Here is a 21,100-nt window from a genome sequence, read left to right as displayed (position 1 = left end):
CGTACAGTCCTCAGTAATGAATCCAGAAGAGCAAATCGTGACATGGCTTATATCCTTGGGAGTTTTAGATTCCCCCAAAAAGACCATCTGTGATCCGGAGGAGTTCTTGAAGTCTTCACTGAGAAATGGGGTAGTGCTGTGTAAACTGATCAACAGACTGAGGCCTGGTTCTGTAGAAAAGGTAAGAAACATTTGCAGTATCTTTGGCAGTGCTTATGACGAGAGAGCAGCAATAATGTAACTCTTGATATTTTCTATTGCCCCTTTCTTAGGACTTTCCTACTTTAATTTCTTTCTAAGAGTTAGGCATTCTTTCTTACTGTTTTTATACTTTGAAAAAGTCAGAATATGAAATATTCTTTTAGTAATTGGCCACCAAGTATTATTATTATAAAACCTGTTACAACATGGATACCAGGAGCAATGAGAGCACCTATATCACAAGCTTGCTCTATCATAGTGATAAGTGTTACACCTCCTTGTGTACCAAGGACATGTTTTGAACTTGGGGTATATATGAGTCTGTGCAGTAATGGGATGATTTATAACAGATGTTGATAGTGTTCAGTGACAGTTTGACTAAAATCAATGTAGATTTTCTCAAACAAATAAAATATCCATTGAAAGAGAGGCTATTTAGCAACTAGGAGAAATAATCCCGAATGTCACACAGGTTTGTTAAAAGAATAAAAACCAAATATATTTCAAATGCAACATGTGTTCAAAGTGAAACTACTCTTATTCTCTTTTAAAAATCCAAAAATTTTAATGTTGGAAACCCATGATCACAAAGATGGATAATTTCTAAAGCAGACACCTTAAATCAGTTTAAAGTTAGAGTCCTACACCCATATTCTTAAGGCTGGCAGGCAATGTGACTGTGAGCACAATTCTTTTGCCTTCTTGAAACAGTTTGTATTTTTATAGAAAAAAAATGGATTTACCTATAATTTCTTAAACTTGAAAATCAGTGAGAAAATGGTGGTAAAAGGTAGAGAATTGTGATCAAACACAGAAAACAACAAAGGGGGAAATATACTTGAATAAATTATGATGCAGAGGAGGGAGCAAGGAAATAAGTTAAAAGCAAAGCCAAGCTCAAAAAACTGTCTGGGTTTCTCTGATTTGCTATCACCACACTTAGGCAAAAACAAAAAAAAAGAGAAAAATTTTATAAGTGGAGATGGCTTGAGACTAAGGTTTGGAGATATTTGAAATAAAAACCAACCGTTTAGATTTTTGCATCACTTCCTTTAGTGGTTATTTCTCTTCCTGGATTGACAGCAGCATTGCTCCCTGCATTAAAACACCTGCCTATGTAGTTGTTAGTGAATGGTGTATATAGTACGCTTGGCATGGGATGACAGACTCCAAGTGACATTTGACTATGTTTCTCTAGTACTGTTTGGAGCCCCAAACAGAAACTGACTGCATCAACAACATCAATTACTTCCTGAAAGGATGTGCAGCCCTTCAAGTGGAGGTAAGCCCACCCAGATTGCCTTCCTTGTTATCATTGTTTTTTCATTCTGCTAGTGAAGATGGTGTTGTAGTAAAAGTCCTTGGTTTATTTTCTCTGTTAAACAGGAAAAACATTTTACAGAAACCATGGTTAAGATTGGTGGCTCCAGTGGAGGCTTTCTAGTTTGGCTTTTCCAGAAAGCATTTTTAAAACAGAACAAAACTCAAAACATGGTATCTTTTAGATAGAGCATCCAAGCCTTGAAAGAAGGCTTCTGGTAACAGAACTTTTGTGGTGTGCTTTTCTACTAAGGGGAACCAAAAGTGGGCTAATGGCTGCTGCAGAAGTTCACTGCATTCTGCTTGAGTTGGGAAGAGAGGAAAGTCTATTGTTACTTTTCCCCAGTAACAACACTTTAGAACAAGAGCTTTGAAGAGCTGAGAGAACCTGGTCCTGAGGCAGAAGTTGTATTTTAGATTTATGTTACATTATTTTATATTATATGGATCCTTACTGTACATATAGGGGGGTTACTGAAGCATGGTTGATACTTTCGCCTGTGTGAAAATTTATTTAACTTCTCTGTGACTCAGTGTTTTTATGGGCACAATAATAGGTACCTCATGGGGTTGTTTTAAAGATCTAATGAGATGTTGCATAATAATTTAGAACTAAGAACTCCAACCTCAAAAATATCTATGAGATAATGTATGTGGAGTGAACAGTACAGGATCAGGGACATAAGAAGTGTAGACATGCATTAGTAGTATTATGTGAGAAGAAGTATTAATAGTAGTTTGAACATGGACTCTGACATTAGACTCCCTGGGTTCAAATCTCAGTTCTCTCTGACTAGTAGCTTTGTGATCTTCGACGTGTTACTTAACAACGCCTCTATGCCTCATTCTCCCTATCTATAAAGTGGGAATAATAACAGCACCTATCTAATAGGATTGGTATGAGATTTCAACAAATACATGTTCATTGAAAAATGCATGACACATAGTATTCTCCAAGTGTTAACTATCATTATTAATAGTAGTACAAGTAGCTTTGACCCACATAAACATTGCTTGATTTAGAATTTTTCCTAAAGTAAGCCATAGCACCAGAATATTTTGCCTCAGAATATTTTATTTCAGGTTTCCCTATTGCCCAATTTTATATCTCTCTCTGTGTGTATGCACACACGTAATACAGGCATGTGTGTGTGTGTGTGCATGGTCACCTGTGTGTATGGCTTTTGAGGTAAGTAAGAACTGAGCCCACTCTACATCCTTTATAGAATGATGGTTACCATGAAACATATCATGGTATTTTCATTTTTATTTTTCAAATAAAAACATGGTGAAGTGGCCGAAGACTTCTGCACTCTGAAGCTGCCAGAAGGTATACTGAGCTGCTTTGCAGTTCTGAGAGTATTAAATAATACAGAAACACTTTTTGGATTTGGCAATGCTGGAGAATAAGTTGTTTCACAAAAGTGGATTTTTCTGATAAGTAATGCTTACTTCTTTAAGCACTAATACTTAAAATATTTTTATCTACTTTGAATAGAAGTATTTCTAAAAAGTATATCATAATTTTCATTTTTTTAATGAAGGCACTTGGAATGTTTTTATCCCCTTTTGATAATTCAGGCTGGCTTGAACTTTATATGAATATTGTAGTAAGGCAATATTCGCATCATGGTTAAACACATTCCTTCTCCAGTTTGACAGACTTGGGCCAGAGACTTGGCTTGGTCAGTTAATGACTGTGTGACTTTGGGAAAAGTTACTTGGCCTCTTAGGGGGCAGATGCAGGGAAGTGTTGAGGTCCTACTGCTTATTCTGGCTTTTTCAAACTTCTCTTGGAATGCATGCACAGCTTCCTGACGTGGAATTGGGAAGAGTGGGTAATTGGTAGCTGCTACAGTGCTAAAAGAGAAAATAGACTAAATTAACTTTGAATAGACTCCAGCGCTCTTAATAGTTACATCAGACAGATTATGCCAGTACAATTGCCATCTAGGTGGGAAGAAGCATTCCTAGTGCTTCCCAGTCTTCCCAGAATTTTCTCTCTAAATCAATTATTCATTTGTTTATTATGGGGGGAGGGGTCTCTATTATGAACAAGGTACTGTCCTGTGCACTGGAAATAGAGTGATGAAAAAGACAATTACTTGGTCTATTTAAGCTCCAGTTTTTTCATTTGCATAATGCAAACAATAATATCTATTGCATAGGACTGTATTAGTTATCCAATGAGAAAATACACCTAAGGCACTTAATATTACTGTACATAAGGCATGCATAATAACTACCCAATGTTACTGTTATTACTAGGCAGCATTGTATGCAAAATTATGTCTGTAAAGGGTATATAAGAGCCATATTGAGGCACTTTTAGAACATCGAGGGAAGCCTAATGAAATAAATACATGAGACTGAAAACTAAGCAAGTGTGCACCCAGCATCCAAGAATACTGATTATACAGTCTTGAGATCCTAGATAGCTAAGAGACAGGCCTAAAATCTTTGCAAATTAAAAAAAATTAACTTATTTTTATCATATTTTACGGATTATGCTATTACAGTTGTCCCAGCTTTCCCCCTTTGCACCCCCTTACTCCCTCAGGCAATTCCCCCACCATTGTTCATGTCCATGGGTCATGCATATAAGTTCTTTGGCTACTCCATTTCCTAAATGGTACTGTACATTTCCATGACTATCCTGTAACTACCTACTGGAATTTCGTTTTTTAAAAAAAATATTATTTTTAATTTTTAAAGTATTTTTATTGATTATGCTATTACAGTTTTCCTAATTTTTCCCTTTATCCCCCCTCCACCCTGAATCCCCCAGCCCTCCAGCATTCTCCCCACTTAGTTCATTTTCATGGGTTGTACATATAAGTTTTTTGAGTTCTCCGTTTCCAATACCATTTTTATCTCTCCCCATCTATTTTATGCCTACTAATTATGCTTCTTCTTCCCTGTACGTTTCCCCTCCTATTCCTCCCTTCCCCCTCCCCACTGACATCCCTCCATGTGATCTCCATTTCTCTAGTTCTGTTCCTGTTCTGGTTGTTTGCTTACTTTTTGTTTTCATTGTTTTTCTTTTCTTTTAGGTTCATTTGTTGATAGTTGTGAGTTTGCTGTCATTTTGTTATTTATATTTTTGAACTTCTTTTTCTTAGATAAGTTCCTTTAACATTTGATATAATAAGGGCTTGGTGATGATGAACTCCTTTAACTTGACCTTATCTGAGAAGCACTTTATCTGCCCTTCCATTCTAAATGAAAGCTTTGCTGGATAGAGTAATCTTGGATGTAGGTCCTTGCCTTTCATGACTTGGAATACTTCTTTCCAGCCCCTTCTTGCCTGCAAGGTATCCTTTGAGAAATCAGTTGATAGTCTAATGGGAACTCCTTTGTAGGTAACTGTCTCCTTTTCTCTTGCTGCTTTTGGATTCTCTCTTTATCTTTAACCTTGGGTAACTTAATGATGATGTGCTTTAGTGTGTTCCTCCTTGGGTCCAACTTCTTTGGGACTCCCTGGGCTCCCTGGACTTCTTGGAAGTCTATTTCTTTGCTAGATTGGGGAAGTTTTCCTTCATTATTTGTTCAAACAAGTTTTCATTTTCTTGCTGTTGTTCTTCTTCTTGCACCCCTATAATTCAGATACTGGAACATTTCAGGCTGTCCTAGAGGTTCCTAAGTGTCTCTTCACTTTTTTGAATTTTTGTTTCTTCATTCTGTTCCAGTTGGATGTTTTTTTTGCCCCCCCTTTTGTTCTAAATCGTTGCTTTAAGTCCTGGTTTCCTTCCTGTCATTGTTGGTTCCCTGAATATTTTGCTTTATTTCCTTTTGGGTATCTTTCATTTGTTTCTTCATTTTTCAACCAAGCTCAGTCAGTTCTGTGAGCATTTTGATTACCAGGGCTTTAAATTCTCCATCAGATAGGTTGGCTATCTCCTTGTTGCTTAGCTCTCTTTCTGAAGTTTTGCTCTGTTTTTTGGGGGCCAGATTTCTTCAGTGGGGCCAAAGAGGGAACAAGGCAGCTTACCTGCATGACTCTAGCCCACTTTTCAACAAACTGTCATGTGAGATTGGGAGTTTCTCCCACCGCGACAACTGCTGTAGTCCACAGTGAACTCTGAGTCTCAGTTTTGCCTTCAGTCAGCCCCGCCTGTGCGGTCCACCACCTTGCCATGATTTTTTCTCAGCTGGCCTGCCTGCCTGTTCCACCGCCTTGCTGCAGGTTTTTACTGGTCTGGTTGTTCTGGTTGACTTTTTCTTTAATTCCTTGGTTGTTGGGGTTCCATGAAGTTTGTTTTTCTGGTACTTTTGGTTGTTTGTTGATTTTAGATTGGTTGTTATCCTTCTTTTGGTTGTGCGAAGAAATGAAAGGATTTCTACCTATGCCTCCATCTTGGCTAGAATTCTACCTATTGGAATTTCTTAATCTCCTCACCTCTTCACCCATTCCTCTATACTCACCTTCCATCACCCAACCATCAAAATGTTATCCATATCTATGATTCTGTCTGTTCTTTTTGTTTGCTTAGTTTGTTTTTTAGATTCAATTTTTGATAGATATGTATTTATTGCCATTTTATTGTTCACAGCTTTGATCTTCTTTTTGTTAAATAAGTCCCTTTAACATTTCATATAATAATGGTTTGGTGGTGAGGAATTTCTTTATTTTTCTTCTTGTCTGGGAAGCTCTTTATCTGTCCTTTGACTCCAAAAGGCGTTTTTAGCTGGGTAGAGCAATCTTGGCTGTAGGTCCCTGCTTTTCATGACTTTGAATATTTCTTTCCAATCCCTTCTAGCCTGCAAAGTGTCTTTTGAGAAATGCACTGACAGTCTTTTGGGAACTCTCCTGTAGGTAACTAACTTCTTCTCTCTTGCTGCTTTTAATATTCTCTCCTTATCTTCAACATTTAGCATTTTAATTATGATGTGTCTTAGAGTAGGCTTCTTGTTTGGGACATTCATCTTGTTTGGGACTCTCTGTGCTTCCTGGGCTTGCATGTCTCCTTCCTTTACCACATTAGGGAAGGTTTCTTTCATTATTTTTTTCAAATAGATTTTCAATTTCTTGTTTTTTCTCTTCTCCTGCTGCAATTGTTGGAATGCTTGAATTTGTCCCATAGGCTACTTACACTATCTATGATTTTTGGATTCTTTTTTCTTCTTGTTGTTTTGATTCCTTGTTTCATGATTCTTTATGTTCCAAATCATTGATTTGATTCTTAACTTCTTCCACTCTACTGTTGTTTCCCTGTAAATTGTTCTTTATTTCAATTAGTGTATCCTTTGTTTCTGACTAGATCCTTTTTTTACGCTGCTGAGGTCCTCGCTAAATTCCTTGAGCATCCGTATAAACAGTGTTTTGAACTCCACATCTGATAGATTGTTTGTCTCCATTTCATTTAGTTATTTTTCTGGAGTTTTGAGCTGTTCTTTCATTTGGGCCATGTTTTTTTGTGTCTTCATTTTGGCAGGCTCCCTGTGTTTGTTTCTATGTATTAGGTAGAGCTGATTTGATTCTGTGTCTTGGTAGTGTGGCCTAATGTAGTAGGTGTCCTATAGGGTCCAGTGGCATGGCCTCCACTATCACTGAAGCTGAGTACTTGAGGTGTACCCTTTGTGTGGGCTGAGTACTCCCTCCTCTTATGGTTGAGTCTTGGTTGGTGCCAGTAGGTCAACTGTAGTGATTTAACCAGGCCAGTCAGCTGCTAGGACTGCCTGTGCACACTGACCACCAACCTCTGCCCTCTGTGGAGGATCAGCTATGCAGGGGCAGGGTGGTGGTGTTCCGACATGGCCTGTAGCTGTTTACTCGGTATGCAGGCTCTGGGGTGTTCCAGGTGGTGTGGGCCAAGGTCAGCCTACTCCTGTGTTTCACCCAGGGCCACCCTGCATGAGCTATAAAGCAATCTGTGATGGCTGCTATATGTTCTGTTCTTGGAGATTCCTTTGCAAAGCCAAGCTGTGAATCTAGGCTGGCTGCTGCTAGTGCTGGGCCTGGTGCCACTTAACACAAGGTATAGGCACTAGGAGCTTACTGAGGCCAGCTGTTGCTTATTTGAGAGGATTTAAGAAGTTGTGAAGCATTAGCCAAGGCCAGCCATTAATATGGAAATGTCACTGTTAACAGTTTGGGTGGGCCCATAAATTGGGTGTAAAGGAGTCTTAAGGGATCTCCAGGGTGGGGCCAACAGTGTTAGCCAGGTTGATGGAGTCTCAGATATGGCACTGGCCTGCCAGTTCTGTGACTCTGTGGAGGGAGGGCTCAGAAAAGGGACAATGGCCTTTGTCCACCTTTCCTTCTGGGACAAAGCTGTCCCCCAGCTCCAGACTTGATGCCAGACCCTTCAGTTCCTCCTTATATGTCACTGGTGTCTTTCAAGCTGCTACATCAATGCTGGAGCTCAAAGGGAGTGGGTCTAAGTAAGTCTGTATGTGGGTTCTTTAAGGGGAACTGCTTGGGACTCCAAAAGTTTCTTCCACTGTCTAAATCCCTGATGGTTTTTGCAGCCAGAAGTTATAGGGACTTATTTTCCTGGCACTGGAACCCTGGGTTGGGGGTCTGGTGTAGGGTTGGGACTCCTCTCTCCTGAGATATCCCTCTTGAATTTTTATTCACCACACATGAATATAGGACCACCCTGTTCTATATCTCTGCCTCTCTTACCAGTTTGAATAGATGCCATTTCTTTAATACTGTCGTTGTCAGACTCCCATTCAACTCAATTTCTGATGGTTCTAAATGATGTTTCTTCTATATTTTAATTGTAATTTTGATGTGGTTGTGTGAGGAATTGAGCCATGTTTACCTATGCTACCATCTTGACTGGAAATCTAAAAAATTAACTTATTTTTAACTGACCATATTTGACATACAACATTGTATAAATTTAAGGTGTACAATGTGTTACTCTGATACATTCATATATTGTAATATGATTGCCCACATTACTTAATCATAATACAATATTGTTGCCTATATTTATTCTACTGTGCATTCAATAACTATGGCTTACTTACTACTCATTGCAAGTTTTTACCCTTAAGAAACATCAATTTTTATTCCCCCACCCTATTCCCTGGTAATCACCATTTTTTCTTCATTTTTTACAAGTTTGATTTTTTTTTTAGATTAGACATATAAGTGATATCATACCCTACTTGTCTTTCTCTGACTTATCTCGCTTAGAATAATGTGCTCAAGCCTATCTATTGTTATAGATGGCAGGGTGTCCTCCCTTTTCATGGCTGAGTAATATTTCATTGTGCATATACATCACATGATTTTATCCATTTATCCATTGATGGGTATTTAGGTTGTTTCCATATCTTGTCACTTTATGTAGAGTATGCCCCAGGCCTAAAGTACTTTGCATAGTACCTGGTATAGATTTTTATTGATGCTATAAAACTATTAATATACAAAATACAAGAAGGACAAGGCTTGACTATTGGCCAGAACACACTACTCTTTATCTAAAGAAAAAGTATCCACTTGAAATGGTGAATTTGGAAATGGAGAAAAATGAAGCCAGAGATGCAACATTATACTAACAATTTGAATACTGGCTGTGGGACATGGTAACCATGTTAAAGAGCTGCTGCCTGTGACTCTTTGGCTGGCCAGTTGGCCTCTCCAAGTGACCTCCATCTTTGTTTTCTCATATGCTGATAGTGTCCTAGGGTCTCCGAGGATCACACAGCTAGCAACTGGCCAGGTAAGTCTGCAGAGTCACCTGGGAAATAAACCCCTCTCTGAAGCACTTCCCCAAGTTTGATAGTATCCCCTGAAACACATTTTTTTTTTTAATTTTGATGAAGCACAATTCATTTATTTTTTCTTTTGTTGCTTGTGTTTTGGGTATTATATCTAAGAAACCATTGCTTAGTGCAAGGTCATGAAGATTTATTCCTGTGTATTCTTCCAAGAGTGTTACAGTTTTAGCTCTTATATTCATGTCTTTGATCTATTTTGAGTTAATTTTTGTGTATGTTGTATGAAGAGACCAAGTTCATTCTTTTATACATCGGTATCCAATTATCTCAACACCATTTACTGAAAAGACTGTTCTCCCCATTGAATTGATTAATGTAGTTTTGTAGTAAGTTCTCAAAACAGAATGTGTGTTTTCCAACTTTATTCTTTATTTTCAAAATCATTTTGGCTATTCTGAATCCCTTTTGTGCCCATATGGATTTTAGGATCAGCCTGTCCATTTTTGCAAAAAAAAAAGTCAGCTGGAATTTTGATAGGGATTGTGCTCAATCTGTATATTGCTTTGGTGACTAATGCTATGTTAACAATATTTTTTCGGGGGGTTAAAAAGATTATATTTATTTATTCTTAGAGAGGTGGTAAGGGAGGGAGAAAAGGAGGGAGAGAAACATTGATTGTCTCTTGAACACACCCTGACGGGAGACCAGGCCTGCAACCCAGGCATGTACCCTGACCCGGAATCGAAACAGCCATGTTTTACTTCACTGGATAGTCAGGGCATTTCTGGTTTGTTTTTTGTTTTTATTGTTGTTCAAGTACAGTTGTCTCCATTTTTCTCCTTCCACTCCCCCGCCACTCCAGCCATCCCCACCTCCCACCCTCGATCCTATTCCCCTTTGGCTTTGTCCATGTGTCCTTTATACATGTTCCTTGACAACTCTTCCCCCTTTTCCCCCTCTAATCCCCTCCCACCTCCCCTCTGGTTACTGTCAGTTTGTTCTTTATTTCAATGTCTCTGGTTATATTTTGCTTGCTCGTTTGTTTTGTTGATTAGGTTCTATTTGTAGGTGAGACCACAGGGTCTTCTGATCCACAATACAGAATATATTTCCATTTATTTAAGTCTTTTGAAATTTCATTCAACAATGTTGTGCAGTTTTCAGTGTACATGCTTGTACCTCCTTGGTGATGTTTAATAGCTTTTATGCTTATGTGATGTAAAAAAATACTTTGGTAGTATTGTATTCTTCTTGATGCTGTTGTAAATAGAATTGTTTTCTAAGTTTTATATTTGGATTGTTCATTGCAAGTGTATAAAGTGCAATTGATTTTTGTATACTAATCTTTTGAAGTAATCTTTGTATACTTCAACCTTGCTGAACTTATTTATTAGCTATAATAGTTTTTTAAATTTCTTGTGGTTTTCTTGTATACCATGTCATCTGTGCATAGAGATAGTTTTACTTCTTTCTTTCAAATTTGGATGCCTTTTATGTCATTTTCTTGCCTAATTTTCCTGGCTAGAACTTTTAGTACAATGTTGAATAGAAGCGATGAGAGTGGACATGCTAGTCTTTTGTTTGTTTATTTATTTATTGACTAAATGATTTATTGATTTATTTATTTTTAGAGAGTGGGAAAGGGGGGAGAAAGAGAGGGAAAGAAATATCAATTGGCTGCTTCTCACACTCCCCCAACCCTAATAGTTCACAGGCTGGCACTCAACCCACTGAGCCACACCAGCCAGAACATGCTAGTCTCGTTTTTGATCTTAAGGAAAGTTTTCAGTCTTTCACTATTAAGTATGTTAGCTGTGGGTTTTTCATAGATGCTCTTTATGAGGTTGAAGAAGTCCCTTCTATTCCAACTTTTTAAAATGTTTTTAATCATGAAAGGATACTGGATTTTGTCAAAGCAGGTTTTTTCCCCTGCTCTGCTATGATGACCATTGATTTTTGGCTTTGATTATATTGATATGTGGTATTATACTGATTAATTTTATATGTTAAATCAATCTCACATTCCTGGGATAAATCTCAGTAGGTTATGTTGGATATGCATATAGAGATTTGTGTACACCTGTGATTATTTTGGAAACATCTTTCTTCATAGAAATAAAATTACTGTGTCAAAATTCTATAGAAACTCTCAAATTCCTCTACAAAAATGCTATACAAAGTTCTACTCCCACCAGTAGTATAGAAAGTGCCTTCTTACTCATGCCCTTGGCAGCCCTCAATATTATCTTTAATGTTTGTTAAACTGTTGGGTGAAAATGGTATTTCATTTATTGCTGTATTTTTGTATTTCATGATCCCAAGTGAGTTTGAACATCTTATCACTCCTTTTTATTCCATTTGTATTTCCTTTTCTGTGAACCAATTATATATATCTGTCTTATTTGTTTACAGAATGGAGGAGGTAGGGAGGACACACAAACTTCAAGATAAAATCTTTCAAAGCATATGAAAAAATCCTCATGTCTAGGTAGAGTATCACTAGTGTGACTAGGAAGTCCCTTCACAACAGTAGTCTGGAAATGGTAGTTTTGGTTTTGTTCTGCCTTTGAGCTTGGTAGGAGTCAGGGATATATACAGTTCTGGTTGGTTGGAAGTGTATGTCCCCAGAGTGGCCTGGTTGGTTGGTACCTCTGTGACTGCATTGTTCTGTGATTGGTTTTCCTTTCAGCTAGGTTTCTCCCACCCCACTTCCAGCAGGTTCTCCTGCTTTGTCCCCTGCCACCCTTACTACCAATCCATTTCCAAGGACTCCTTACCATCTCCTATTGTTCTGCTGGCTCAAGCCTACTTTGTAAAAAGATGTTTTGTTCATGAAGGGTTTCTTGAATATATATGGACATATATACAGGCTCAGTTAGTGCCTCTTTTCTCTTTCTCTTCTTTTCTCTCTCTCCTCTCCTCTCCTCCTCTTTTCTCTTCCTTCTCCCCCCCCTTTCTCTCACCAGCTTGTGTCATTATGCCTTTTTCTCTTGGCCCTCACCCCCTCACTGCCTCCTGTCTCCCTGACTCACTCCATCTGCCTTGTAACTGGAACAGCATGGTTGCCCTCCCCAAAGTGGGGCCTGTGGGATAGATGGTTTGCCATTTCCCACGGGCTGCTCTGGAGGGAAGCAGTTTTGGAAGGAAGGCAGATCTACTAATGATCATAAGTCAGGGCTAAATCTCCCACAAAAGAGCTCCAGCTCAAAGAGAGTAGAACTTCCCTGGGGGAGTGAGGCATAAGGCCAGGCAACTACCCAATAGCTGTAATAGGTATCAGCAGCTTCAAGCCCTGAGCCTGCCTTCACATGTGTGAAGTCAGAGTCCCCTTCTCTACACCTCTGTTGGCTCAGTGGTAAAAATGAAGAGAGTAGAGTAGGGATTGTTAATGTCTAACTGTTAGACACTATTTTTAACTTGCCCCTTTCCATCAGTTTCCACTGGGAAAAGCTTTGTGTATTTAGCTACTCAATTTGAACTAGTGGGAAGACTAAAGAGGATTTTCTTTTTCTGTTGAACAAATCTGACACCTTGAGTGTTCTGTGAGTTACATTAAATGACACCCATGACTCTGGCTATCCTAATCTTTTACTGTATGAATTGCATTTCTTTAAAACTTGGATTTCAATAATGTAATAAATATTTCCCATCTATTATGAACCTTTTCATTCTCCCTCAAGGAGACTATTTGATTTGGAGCCTGTTATCAGAGAGCCCAGGAAGGACATCCAGGATAGTTCAGGGAAGGGAGGCATGTGGAGGGCCGCTGTATAATGCTTCTTTATTGGGTGTCACACCAGCTCACCATAGGGCTTGGGGTCCGAGGGACGTCCGGGGTTGGAGGAGGAAGCAGGCCACTAAAGCAGGCTAGTTTGTGAGGCCAGGATTGCCGCTCGAGGCTCTGGCAGTGGCTCGTGGCAGGCCAGGCACCCGCAGCCCTGAACTCAGGGCTGAAGCAGACGCCAGCAGCATGCGCAGTGTGGCTGCAGCCGCTACACCGGGGTTCTGCGGCAGCCACAGCTACTTGGGTTGCTGCTGCTGCTGCTGCTGCTGCTGCTACTTCTCTGCCCTCTGCCGCTGTCACTTCCAGTTCCTACTTGGGTGATCCAAGTCCGGGTCATTTCTTCCCCACCGCTGGCCGGTCCCTCCAGGCCGATCTCCATCCCAGGCAGGAGGGGGCCAGTGTGGTCAGCTGAGCGGGGTCCGGAGGAACCACAAAGGCAGGTTCCCTAGGCAGCTACTCCCAGCCCGGCGCCGACCAGTGAGCCCTGGCCCAGCTGCTTCCAGCACACCTAGCCAGGCGGGTCTCCCACTAACACCTTCCACCTCCCCTTTATCGACCCCACAGTCCTCCGCCCACCGAGGGGTACAGCTCTGGAGGCAAAAACTTGAGGGCAAGAATCTGGTTTCCTTTTAGGTTAAAAAAAAGGCATAAAAAAATTCCTGGACCGGAGAGGTTACGGGCGCAGCACGGAGTTTGGAGACGGGCGCCCCCTCCTCTCCAGCGTCCAAGACCAAAGTTGCAGCCGCCGCCCCTCCCTGCCCCGAGAAGCCGAGCCCAGCTCTCCAGTTTCGCCCTGGTGGCAGCAGTGCTCAGGGCAGTGTCCCAGCTCCGGCTGGGTTGAGCGATTCCTGATTCCCGCAGCCTTGGCACAGGCTAACCCACCCGCTTGCCTGCCCCGTGACTCTGGAGGACAAGCTGCTTCCAAGGAGGCAGCAGCGGTGCGGTTGGAGTGAGCGAACAGCAGGAGGACAAGCGGGCTGCGGCCGAGCCAGGTGACCTGCCTTGGGGGGGGGGGGTGGCGGGCAGCGGGTCAGGGGAAAGGGAGAGCGTGAGGGCTTTGACTGGTGCCCGAAGACCACCCCCCACCCTTAAAGAAGAGCTGCCCTTCCTCCTACCGCCTTAGATCCCAGCCCCAGCCGGGGTTCCTTCTCTACCAAGGCCTCCCAGTGCCCCGAGATCCGGGGTGCCGGGAGAGGGGGGGCGGAGACTGAGGGCTCAGAGGGAGGACGCGCCAAACTTAGCTGCGAGTTGTCCGGCTCTGCTCGCAAGGTTTGCATAAGGCCGGATTCCTCTTACTTCCTCCCCAACCATAGCAAGGAGTCAACAATTCTATTTTTGATACTAATTTGATGCCTCCCCTTCCCATCTACAGCATCCGTACATTTGGGGATATTTTCAGCAATGAGTACACAGGTCTGTTGCAGAAATGGTCTGTGGATGGGGAAAGACCTCTGTTCTACAAGACGTTCCAACCCGTCTGTAGTTATTTTTGAGTTTTCATTTTCCAGTCACTTAAAAACCCAACAGGTATTTGAGGTATTCGTTTCTTATCTGTAGAGTGGAGAACCCTTAGGTTGATCTCTGTCTCTTAAAAGATCTTATGTTTGTATTGTTGATTTGTTACTGGTTTTGGATAGAGGTGACTCAATTACTTCTTTCTTAATGTGTAGTGGGAATAAAAATAGAGTAAAGGAATATATTTTCTATCCAGCTGAATATATTTTTGTCAATAAAAGCTTCACATAAAAATATACAATAGGATAAATTTTAGTTGATGTTTTGTAAAGTGTTAACAATTTTTAAAGCAAGATTCTAAGGTCTCAACTGTTTTTCTCACATATATTTGCCTTACAACCCCACAATTTGTCCTTGGACTTCCTATCTTAATTCTGACATTGACTATGGTAAGAGGAGCTCTGATGACATCATTTGCTCCAGCAACAGTTCTGGTGTTCCATGACTGAGAGCACCTCTCTCCAGAACATAAGGTCTGGGCCTGCCCTTGTACTTCAGCTGAGGCATTTCCAAGGATTTCTGTTAAGCAAAATATGCCACATGCCAGCCAATGCTGCATTCTCTTCTTACATAAACGAGCTTCAGGCTATTGTAGTCTCTGGGTGTACTTGAGGCAGTTAATATCAGAGAGTTCTCAGTCCCGGAGGGACAGTGGTGGTTGGTGGTTGGAGTTTGGAACAAAGTAAATTTCCAGCTAGTATTCTCATCTTGCATTTCTTTGCTGCTTAATTTTTTTGGAATGTCTTCTACTTATCTGCAACTCACCGAGCCTTTGTAACGGATGTGGGAGAGATGGCATTGCTTTCATTTGTCAGAGAAATAAAAGTTTAGTTCACCAAAGTCAGGCAGCTAACCAGTGGTAGCATCAAAACTCTCACCTGGATCTCCTGTTCTCAACTCAGGGTTGTGTTTGTTTGTTTGTTTGTTTGTTTTTACTAAAACATGACATTTTATCCAAAAGTATTCCATTTGGTACATGTTTTATAGATGGTGTATCTTCTGAGCTACTAATATTTTTTCTGTTCTTTGTGCCAACTCACATGTTGACCTTGTCTTTGCACAGGGCTGGCTCTATTCTTAAGTGAGAGTACAGGGGCAAAGCTTTCTGAAGGAGGGTCTGTAGTTTGTATTTTCCACCATCAGCCTCCTCTCCATTCACCTTCAAGGATAAAAGGTGCTGAATAGAGTGAGCCACTAGGGCACAGAAATGTCCGATATTGGTCTGACATCCATAGTTCAAGTATAGTATTACTTCAGTGTTTACAAAAAAAAATTATTCAGGAGGAGAAATTGGAGAGTGTGATTTTGTTCATTTACAGCAATCTGCTAATCACTGTATTCAGGGAACTTAGATGCAAAAGAGGAAGGAGAGTTGAGTACCCACCATTTCTCAAGCATCTACAGTGTTCTAGGTACTGTGCTAGATGCTTTAAGTATGTTATTTTATTTAATCCCCACAACAACCTGGGACAGAGCTGGCATTGTGCCCATTACACAATGCTGGTCTAGGGATGATCTAGACAAATGTCTCATACTGCTAGTCTCCCAGTGCCAAAATGTTATCACTGATATAAATAGTCTAGAAATCATTATAATTGCCATGTGTCGAGCTGTCTCTCCAAAGGAACTGATGATATACAGGAACACCTAGCCCACTGGTTTTCAGACATGGCTGTAATTAGAGTAACATGATGTGCTTTTAAAGGATACAAATATTGGAGGGGTCCTTCCCACCAAGCTTCTGTGTGAATTTGTCTGCAGTGTGGCCCAGGACTTGGTGTTTCTTTATATTTTAGCATTTAAGTAAGCTTTATATTAAATATAACATGAATTCAGAACAGTTCCATCTCTTTCCAAAATTACCCTCTGCCCCTGGCAACCACTGACCTGCTTTCTGACCCTATGGTTTTACCATTAAAGGATGTCACATAAATGGAATCAGAGTATGTATTTTTTTGTCTGGCTTCTTTCATGTATCATCTTGCATTTGAGATTTCATCTGTGCTGTGATGTGTATCAGTAGTTTGTTCCTTTTTATTGCTGAGTAGTATTCCATTGTATGAGTATACCACAGTTTGTTCATTCATTTTCCAGATGAGGTACATTTGGGTTGTTCCCAGGTTTTGGTGACTCATAAAGCCAATGTAAGTATTCATGCACAGGTTTTTGTGTGAACATAAGACTTCATTTCCCTTGGGTAAATATTTAGGAGTGGGAAGTTACCATACAGTAATTTCATTTTTAACTTTATAAGAAACTGCCAAACTGTTTTCTGAAGTGTCTACACCAATTTGCATTATGAAGGTAGCATCATTAGAGAGTGGAGCCTCAATAAACCCAGGTCCCTGAATGACTATTTGGAACAAAGGCCTCTACCAACACTCATTGGACAGATAGTGTAAGAAATAAACCTCATTTTGTTAAGGAAAAAAATATAACACAAATTCAGGAAACTGTACAAATCCCAAGTATATAGTTTAATGGATCTGTACAAATTGAACACATCCATATACTAAGCACACCAATTAAGAAGCACAACATCATCAGCACCCAGAAACTACCCTTGTGCCCCTTTCCAATCACTACTTCTCACCAACGGATAGCACTGCCCTGACTTCTAAGACACTCGATTCTTTTCTTCTGTTTTGCAACTTTTTATGAGTGGAATCATGCAGTATGTACTCTTTGTATAAGGCACAAGCAGCCAACACAAGGCCCACGGGCCAAATCCAGCCCTCCGCCTTGTTTTATCCTGCCCAGCACCTTGTTTCTACCTGGCAGGAGCACTGAGCTCCTGCTTAACTGTTAAGGAGTAGTTATATTCATACAGTCCTAAAATTACATTCAGCCCTTTGAAGGCAACCTCAAGGCTGATGTGGCCTCTCGTGAAAATGAGTTTGACACCTCTGTAAGGTTCCTTTCACCCAGGGTAATGTTTGTACAAGTCACCCATGCTATTTCAGATTGTAGTGGTTTATTCATTTTTTAAAATATTGTTATTCAAGTACCGTTTTCTGCTCTTTCCCCCCACTTCCCACCACCCCATCCATCCCCCCTTGGTTTTGTCCATGTGTCCTTTATAGTTGTTCCTGAAAACCCTTCACCCTTTCCCCCCCATTATCCACTCCTATCTCCCCTCTGGTTACTGTCAGTTTGTTCATAATTTCAATGCCTCTGGTTATATTTTGCTTGCTTGCTTGTTTTGTTGATTAGGTTCCAGTCAAAGGTGAGATCATATGATATGTGTTTTTCACTGCATGGAGTATTTCACTGAGCATAATGCTCTCCAATTCCGTCCATGCTCTCTCAAAGGGCAGGAGTTCCTTCTTTCTTTCTGCTGCGTAGTATTCCATTGTGTAGATGTACCATTGTTGTTTTATCCATTCATTTACTGATGGGCACTTAGGTTGCTTCCAGCACTTGGCTATTGTCAATTGTGCTGCTATGAATATTGGGGTGCATAAGTTCTTTTGAATTGGTGTTTCAGGGTTCTTAGGATATAATCCTAGCAGTGGAATTGCTGGGTCAAAAGGCAGTTCCATTTTTAGTTTTCTGAGGAAATTCCATACTGTTTTCCACAGTGGCTGCACCAGTCTGCATTCCCACCAACAGTGTACTAGGGTTCCCTTTTCTCCACAACCTCGCCAGCACTTGTTATTTGTTGCTTTGCTTATGATGGCCATTCTGACTGGTGTGAAGTGGTATCTCATTGTGGTTTTAATTTGCATCTCTCTGATGGCTAGTGATGCTGAGCATCTTTTCATATGTCTCTGGACCCTTGGTATGTCCTCCTTGGAGAAGTGTCTGTTCAAGTCCTTTGCCCATTTTTTAATTGGGTTTTGTCTTCCTAGGGTGGAGTCATGTGAGTTCTTCATATATTTTGGATTCCATTCATTTTTATTGCTAGTAATATTCCATTGTGTGAATGTGCCATTTTTGTCTCCATGCACCTGTTGATGGAGATCTAGGTTACTTCCAGTTTTTTGCTGATATGAATGAATAAACTTGTGCATGTTTCTAGTGCACATTTCTGTTGGGTTTGTGTATATGTTCACGTTGTATAGGTACTTCCCAACAGTTTTCATTAGAGGCCATGTCTTATTATTATTTCATTTTTGAGATCTCTCCAAGTGATTGTAATGTGCACTGAGAGTTGAGAACCATTTCACTGGTTAATCTATTGAGTTCAGCAATCTAGCAACCTCCAGTGTCTGCCTCCTATTTGAGAACCACAGAGAGATACCAGCTCCCTCCTCAGCCTCAGATCTTCTAGGAAATCTCTGCTGAATTGACCTTCTATTGACCATTTTCTCAAAATCCCTTGTGCCAAGCTACCTTTATGCTTTCTGCTCATTCTCACTATGGTAATCTGTGGACACCTTTGTCTCTCCACTAGTTTTGGAACTTCCCAGAGGCAGGAACCAGAGCTTGATCATCCCTATAACCCCAATACTCAGTATTAGAATATGGTACATAGAAGATGCTCAGCAAATATTCACTACATGAATGATTCATAGAATTACTGAATGGTCAGAGAAGGTCTGGGCTGCTAAAGAGATGCCCCACTTTTGAACTGAAAGTTACGCACTTTATTCCTAGGAGAGTGCAGTAAACCCTCACTCAGAGCCTAAATTACTTTTACTTATCTAAATGTGTTATAATTCAAAACTGATTAGAAATAACAAATTAGGTTAGATGAAATAAGGTATGTGGAAGCACTTTGTACAGTGGAAAACAGCATATAATAAGAACTTGTGATAAAGGGAGAAGAGGGGCTCCTATAGAATAGATATACTGGCAATGGCAGAAAGAGTATATATCTAAGTATAAGATGGAAGAAGTGAAATCAACAGCATGTCAAAAAAGAGACAGAAAAACTATAAAAAGCAGACACCCAAACATATAATCATGTGAGGCCTTTTGGCATGGGGTCAGGCAACCCAACACATCTTGTGTGGTTGGTCTAGTGGCTAGAATTCATGACTTTCCCTGCCTTGTTCCGGGTTTGATTTCTGGTCAAGGAAACTTCGCTCTTGAGAAGTAGTATAGTACTACAGTGGCTAAGAGCTTAAGCTTTGGACTTCAACTGACTTGGGTTAGCCAATTATTAGGTATATTCTAACATCCTCGGTGGTAGTAGTATATAATATTAAGTATGTGCTACTTTATTTTTAGGTATATGTTTATTAGTTATATGCTACCTCTTAATGTAAAATGAGAGGAAGGCAAAACACTTAGCACAGTGCCTGGCACTGGGTAGACTCAATAAAATTTAGTTCCTAATTGAAATTTTAATATATTTCAGTAGGCTAGTGTTCACAAATGATAACATTGTATTATAAACAAAAAAGATTACTCAGTACAGTTATGCTAAGCAAGCTCCATTTAAGAAGTGACTCACGCTTTATAGAAAAATTTCCTTTTGAAATCTTGACATTAAAGAAAACTTGGGTCCAAGAAAGAGTAAACTGTGGACTCTGTAGAGTGATGGCTTCTCCAAGGGCTCTGAGGTTTCACACTATCTACATTAAGAATTTAAATGGGGATAAAAGTTAAAAGAGTGGGGGAAATACAGCTATCTTGTTTCTCAGTTCCAAGGTTTATTTGGTAGAGACTACTTGTTCTTCGAAAAATGTTCTTAAACAATGAAGTTGAAGGTAAAAACCTTACACATTTTCGAATACTTAACACCTGTCTTCTGAAAGACAAAACAAAGTTAATTGTTTCTGGAATTTTAGAAGAATAGCAATGGCAGACTTAGCCTCTGTTGTCATATTGACAGCAGAAATTAATCTTTTCAACATTATTAACATCTTTCACTCACAAATTTAAGTGCTTTTCTACTGGAGTTGACATTCTTAGTGCTTCACATCATAGAAAATAATTTGAATTTAGATGAGATTATGTTAAAACGTGTTTAAAATTATTTGTGTGATATTTAATTTGTTTATACCTTCTATTTGCAAGGCTATGTAAACAGTTTAAATTTCAGTGCTGTTGTAGCCCAGTGATATCCATGAAACAGAGATTGGAATTTTTAGCTATAATTTCTAACAATAAATGTGTAACCTTAAGAGTTTTATGAATTGGTTATAAAAGTTCATGTTAAGTCACCAGCTGATTGTTTTGCTTCTGTTGTCAATACTTAGCATGGCCAATTTTGAACTGCTGTAACTATTTGCATATAGTTTTCTTTATAACAAGTCAGGGCTAGAAATATGTTTGGAGATCCAGTTCAAAAGAGGAACTGGAGTAGACAAAGCAACTGAATTCTTCAGAGACTATGAATTATTCAGTTGTTAACCACAGTAACTTCTTCAGCTACCATTTTATGTGCTAATAATAGAAACAGTTTGTTTAAATTCCTCTTGGAATTGAAAAATCAAGAAAGCTTTTTATTCTTTTTTTAGTCTTTGCATAAACTAGAAGAATATGAAAAAGTTTTTCATGTTTACCTGGATAAAATAGTTTAATCTTTATGTCTTTTAAAGCAAACATTTTTATTTTATAATTATGATAGCTTAAAATTTAAAAAGATACCCCAGAGCAAGATGCATGTTGTTTTAGTTAAACAATTCAACAAATATTTATTTTATTTTATTT

The 21,100-nt window shown here is 39.7% G+C and overlaps 1 protein-coding gene across 3 annotated transcripts in view; it reads left to right on the top strand.

The window, feature by feature from the left end:
* ARHGEF6 (Rac/Cdc42 guanine nucleotide exchange factor 6) overlaps positions 1 to 21,100 on the top strand; it is a 145,870-nt gene continuing 124,770 nt past the window's right edge. For 2 of the 3 annotated variants that reach the window (XM_036016948.1, XM_028523142.2), the window contains exons 1-2: positions 1 to 181; positions 1,400 to 1,483. In XM_036016948.1, coding sequence (XP_035872841.1) covers positions 17 to 181; positions 1,400 to 1,483 — 249 coding nt within the window. In that variant the 5' untranslated portion in view covers positions 1 to 16. Of the gene's footprint in view, positions 182 to 1,399; positions 1,484 to 13,335; positions 13,975 to 21,100 lie in introns of those variants that run through there. The other variant, XM_036016949.1, reaches the window with a different exon arrangement.

This window comes from Phyllostomus discolor, chromosome X, assembly GCF_004126475.2.
Source record: "Phyllostomus discolor isolate MPI-MPIP mPhyDis1 chromosome X, mPhyDis1.pri.v3, whole genome shotgun sequence".
In the NCBI taxonomy this organism is placed as follows: domain Eukaryota; kingdom Metazoa; phylum Chordata; class Mammalia; order Chiroptera; family Phyllostomidae; genus Phyllostomus; species Phyllostomus discolor.
Note: the sequence above shows the minus strand (reverse complement) of the source record. Positions and strands in the feature narration are given on the sequence as shown.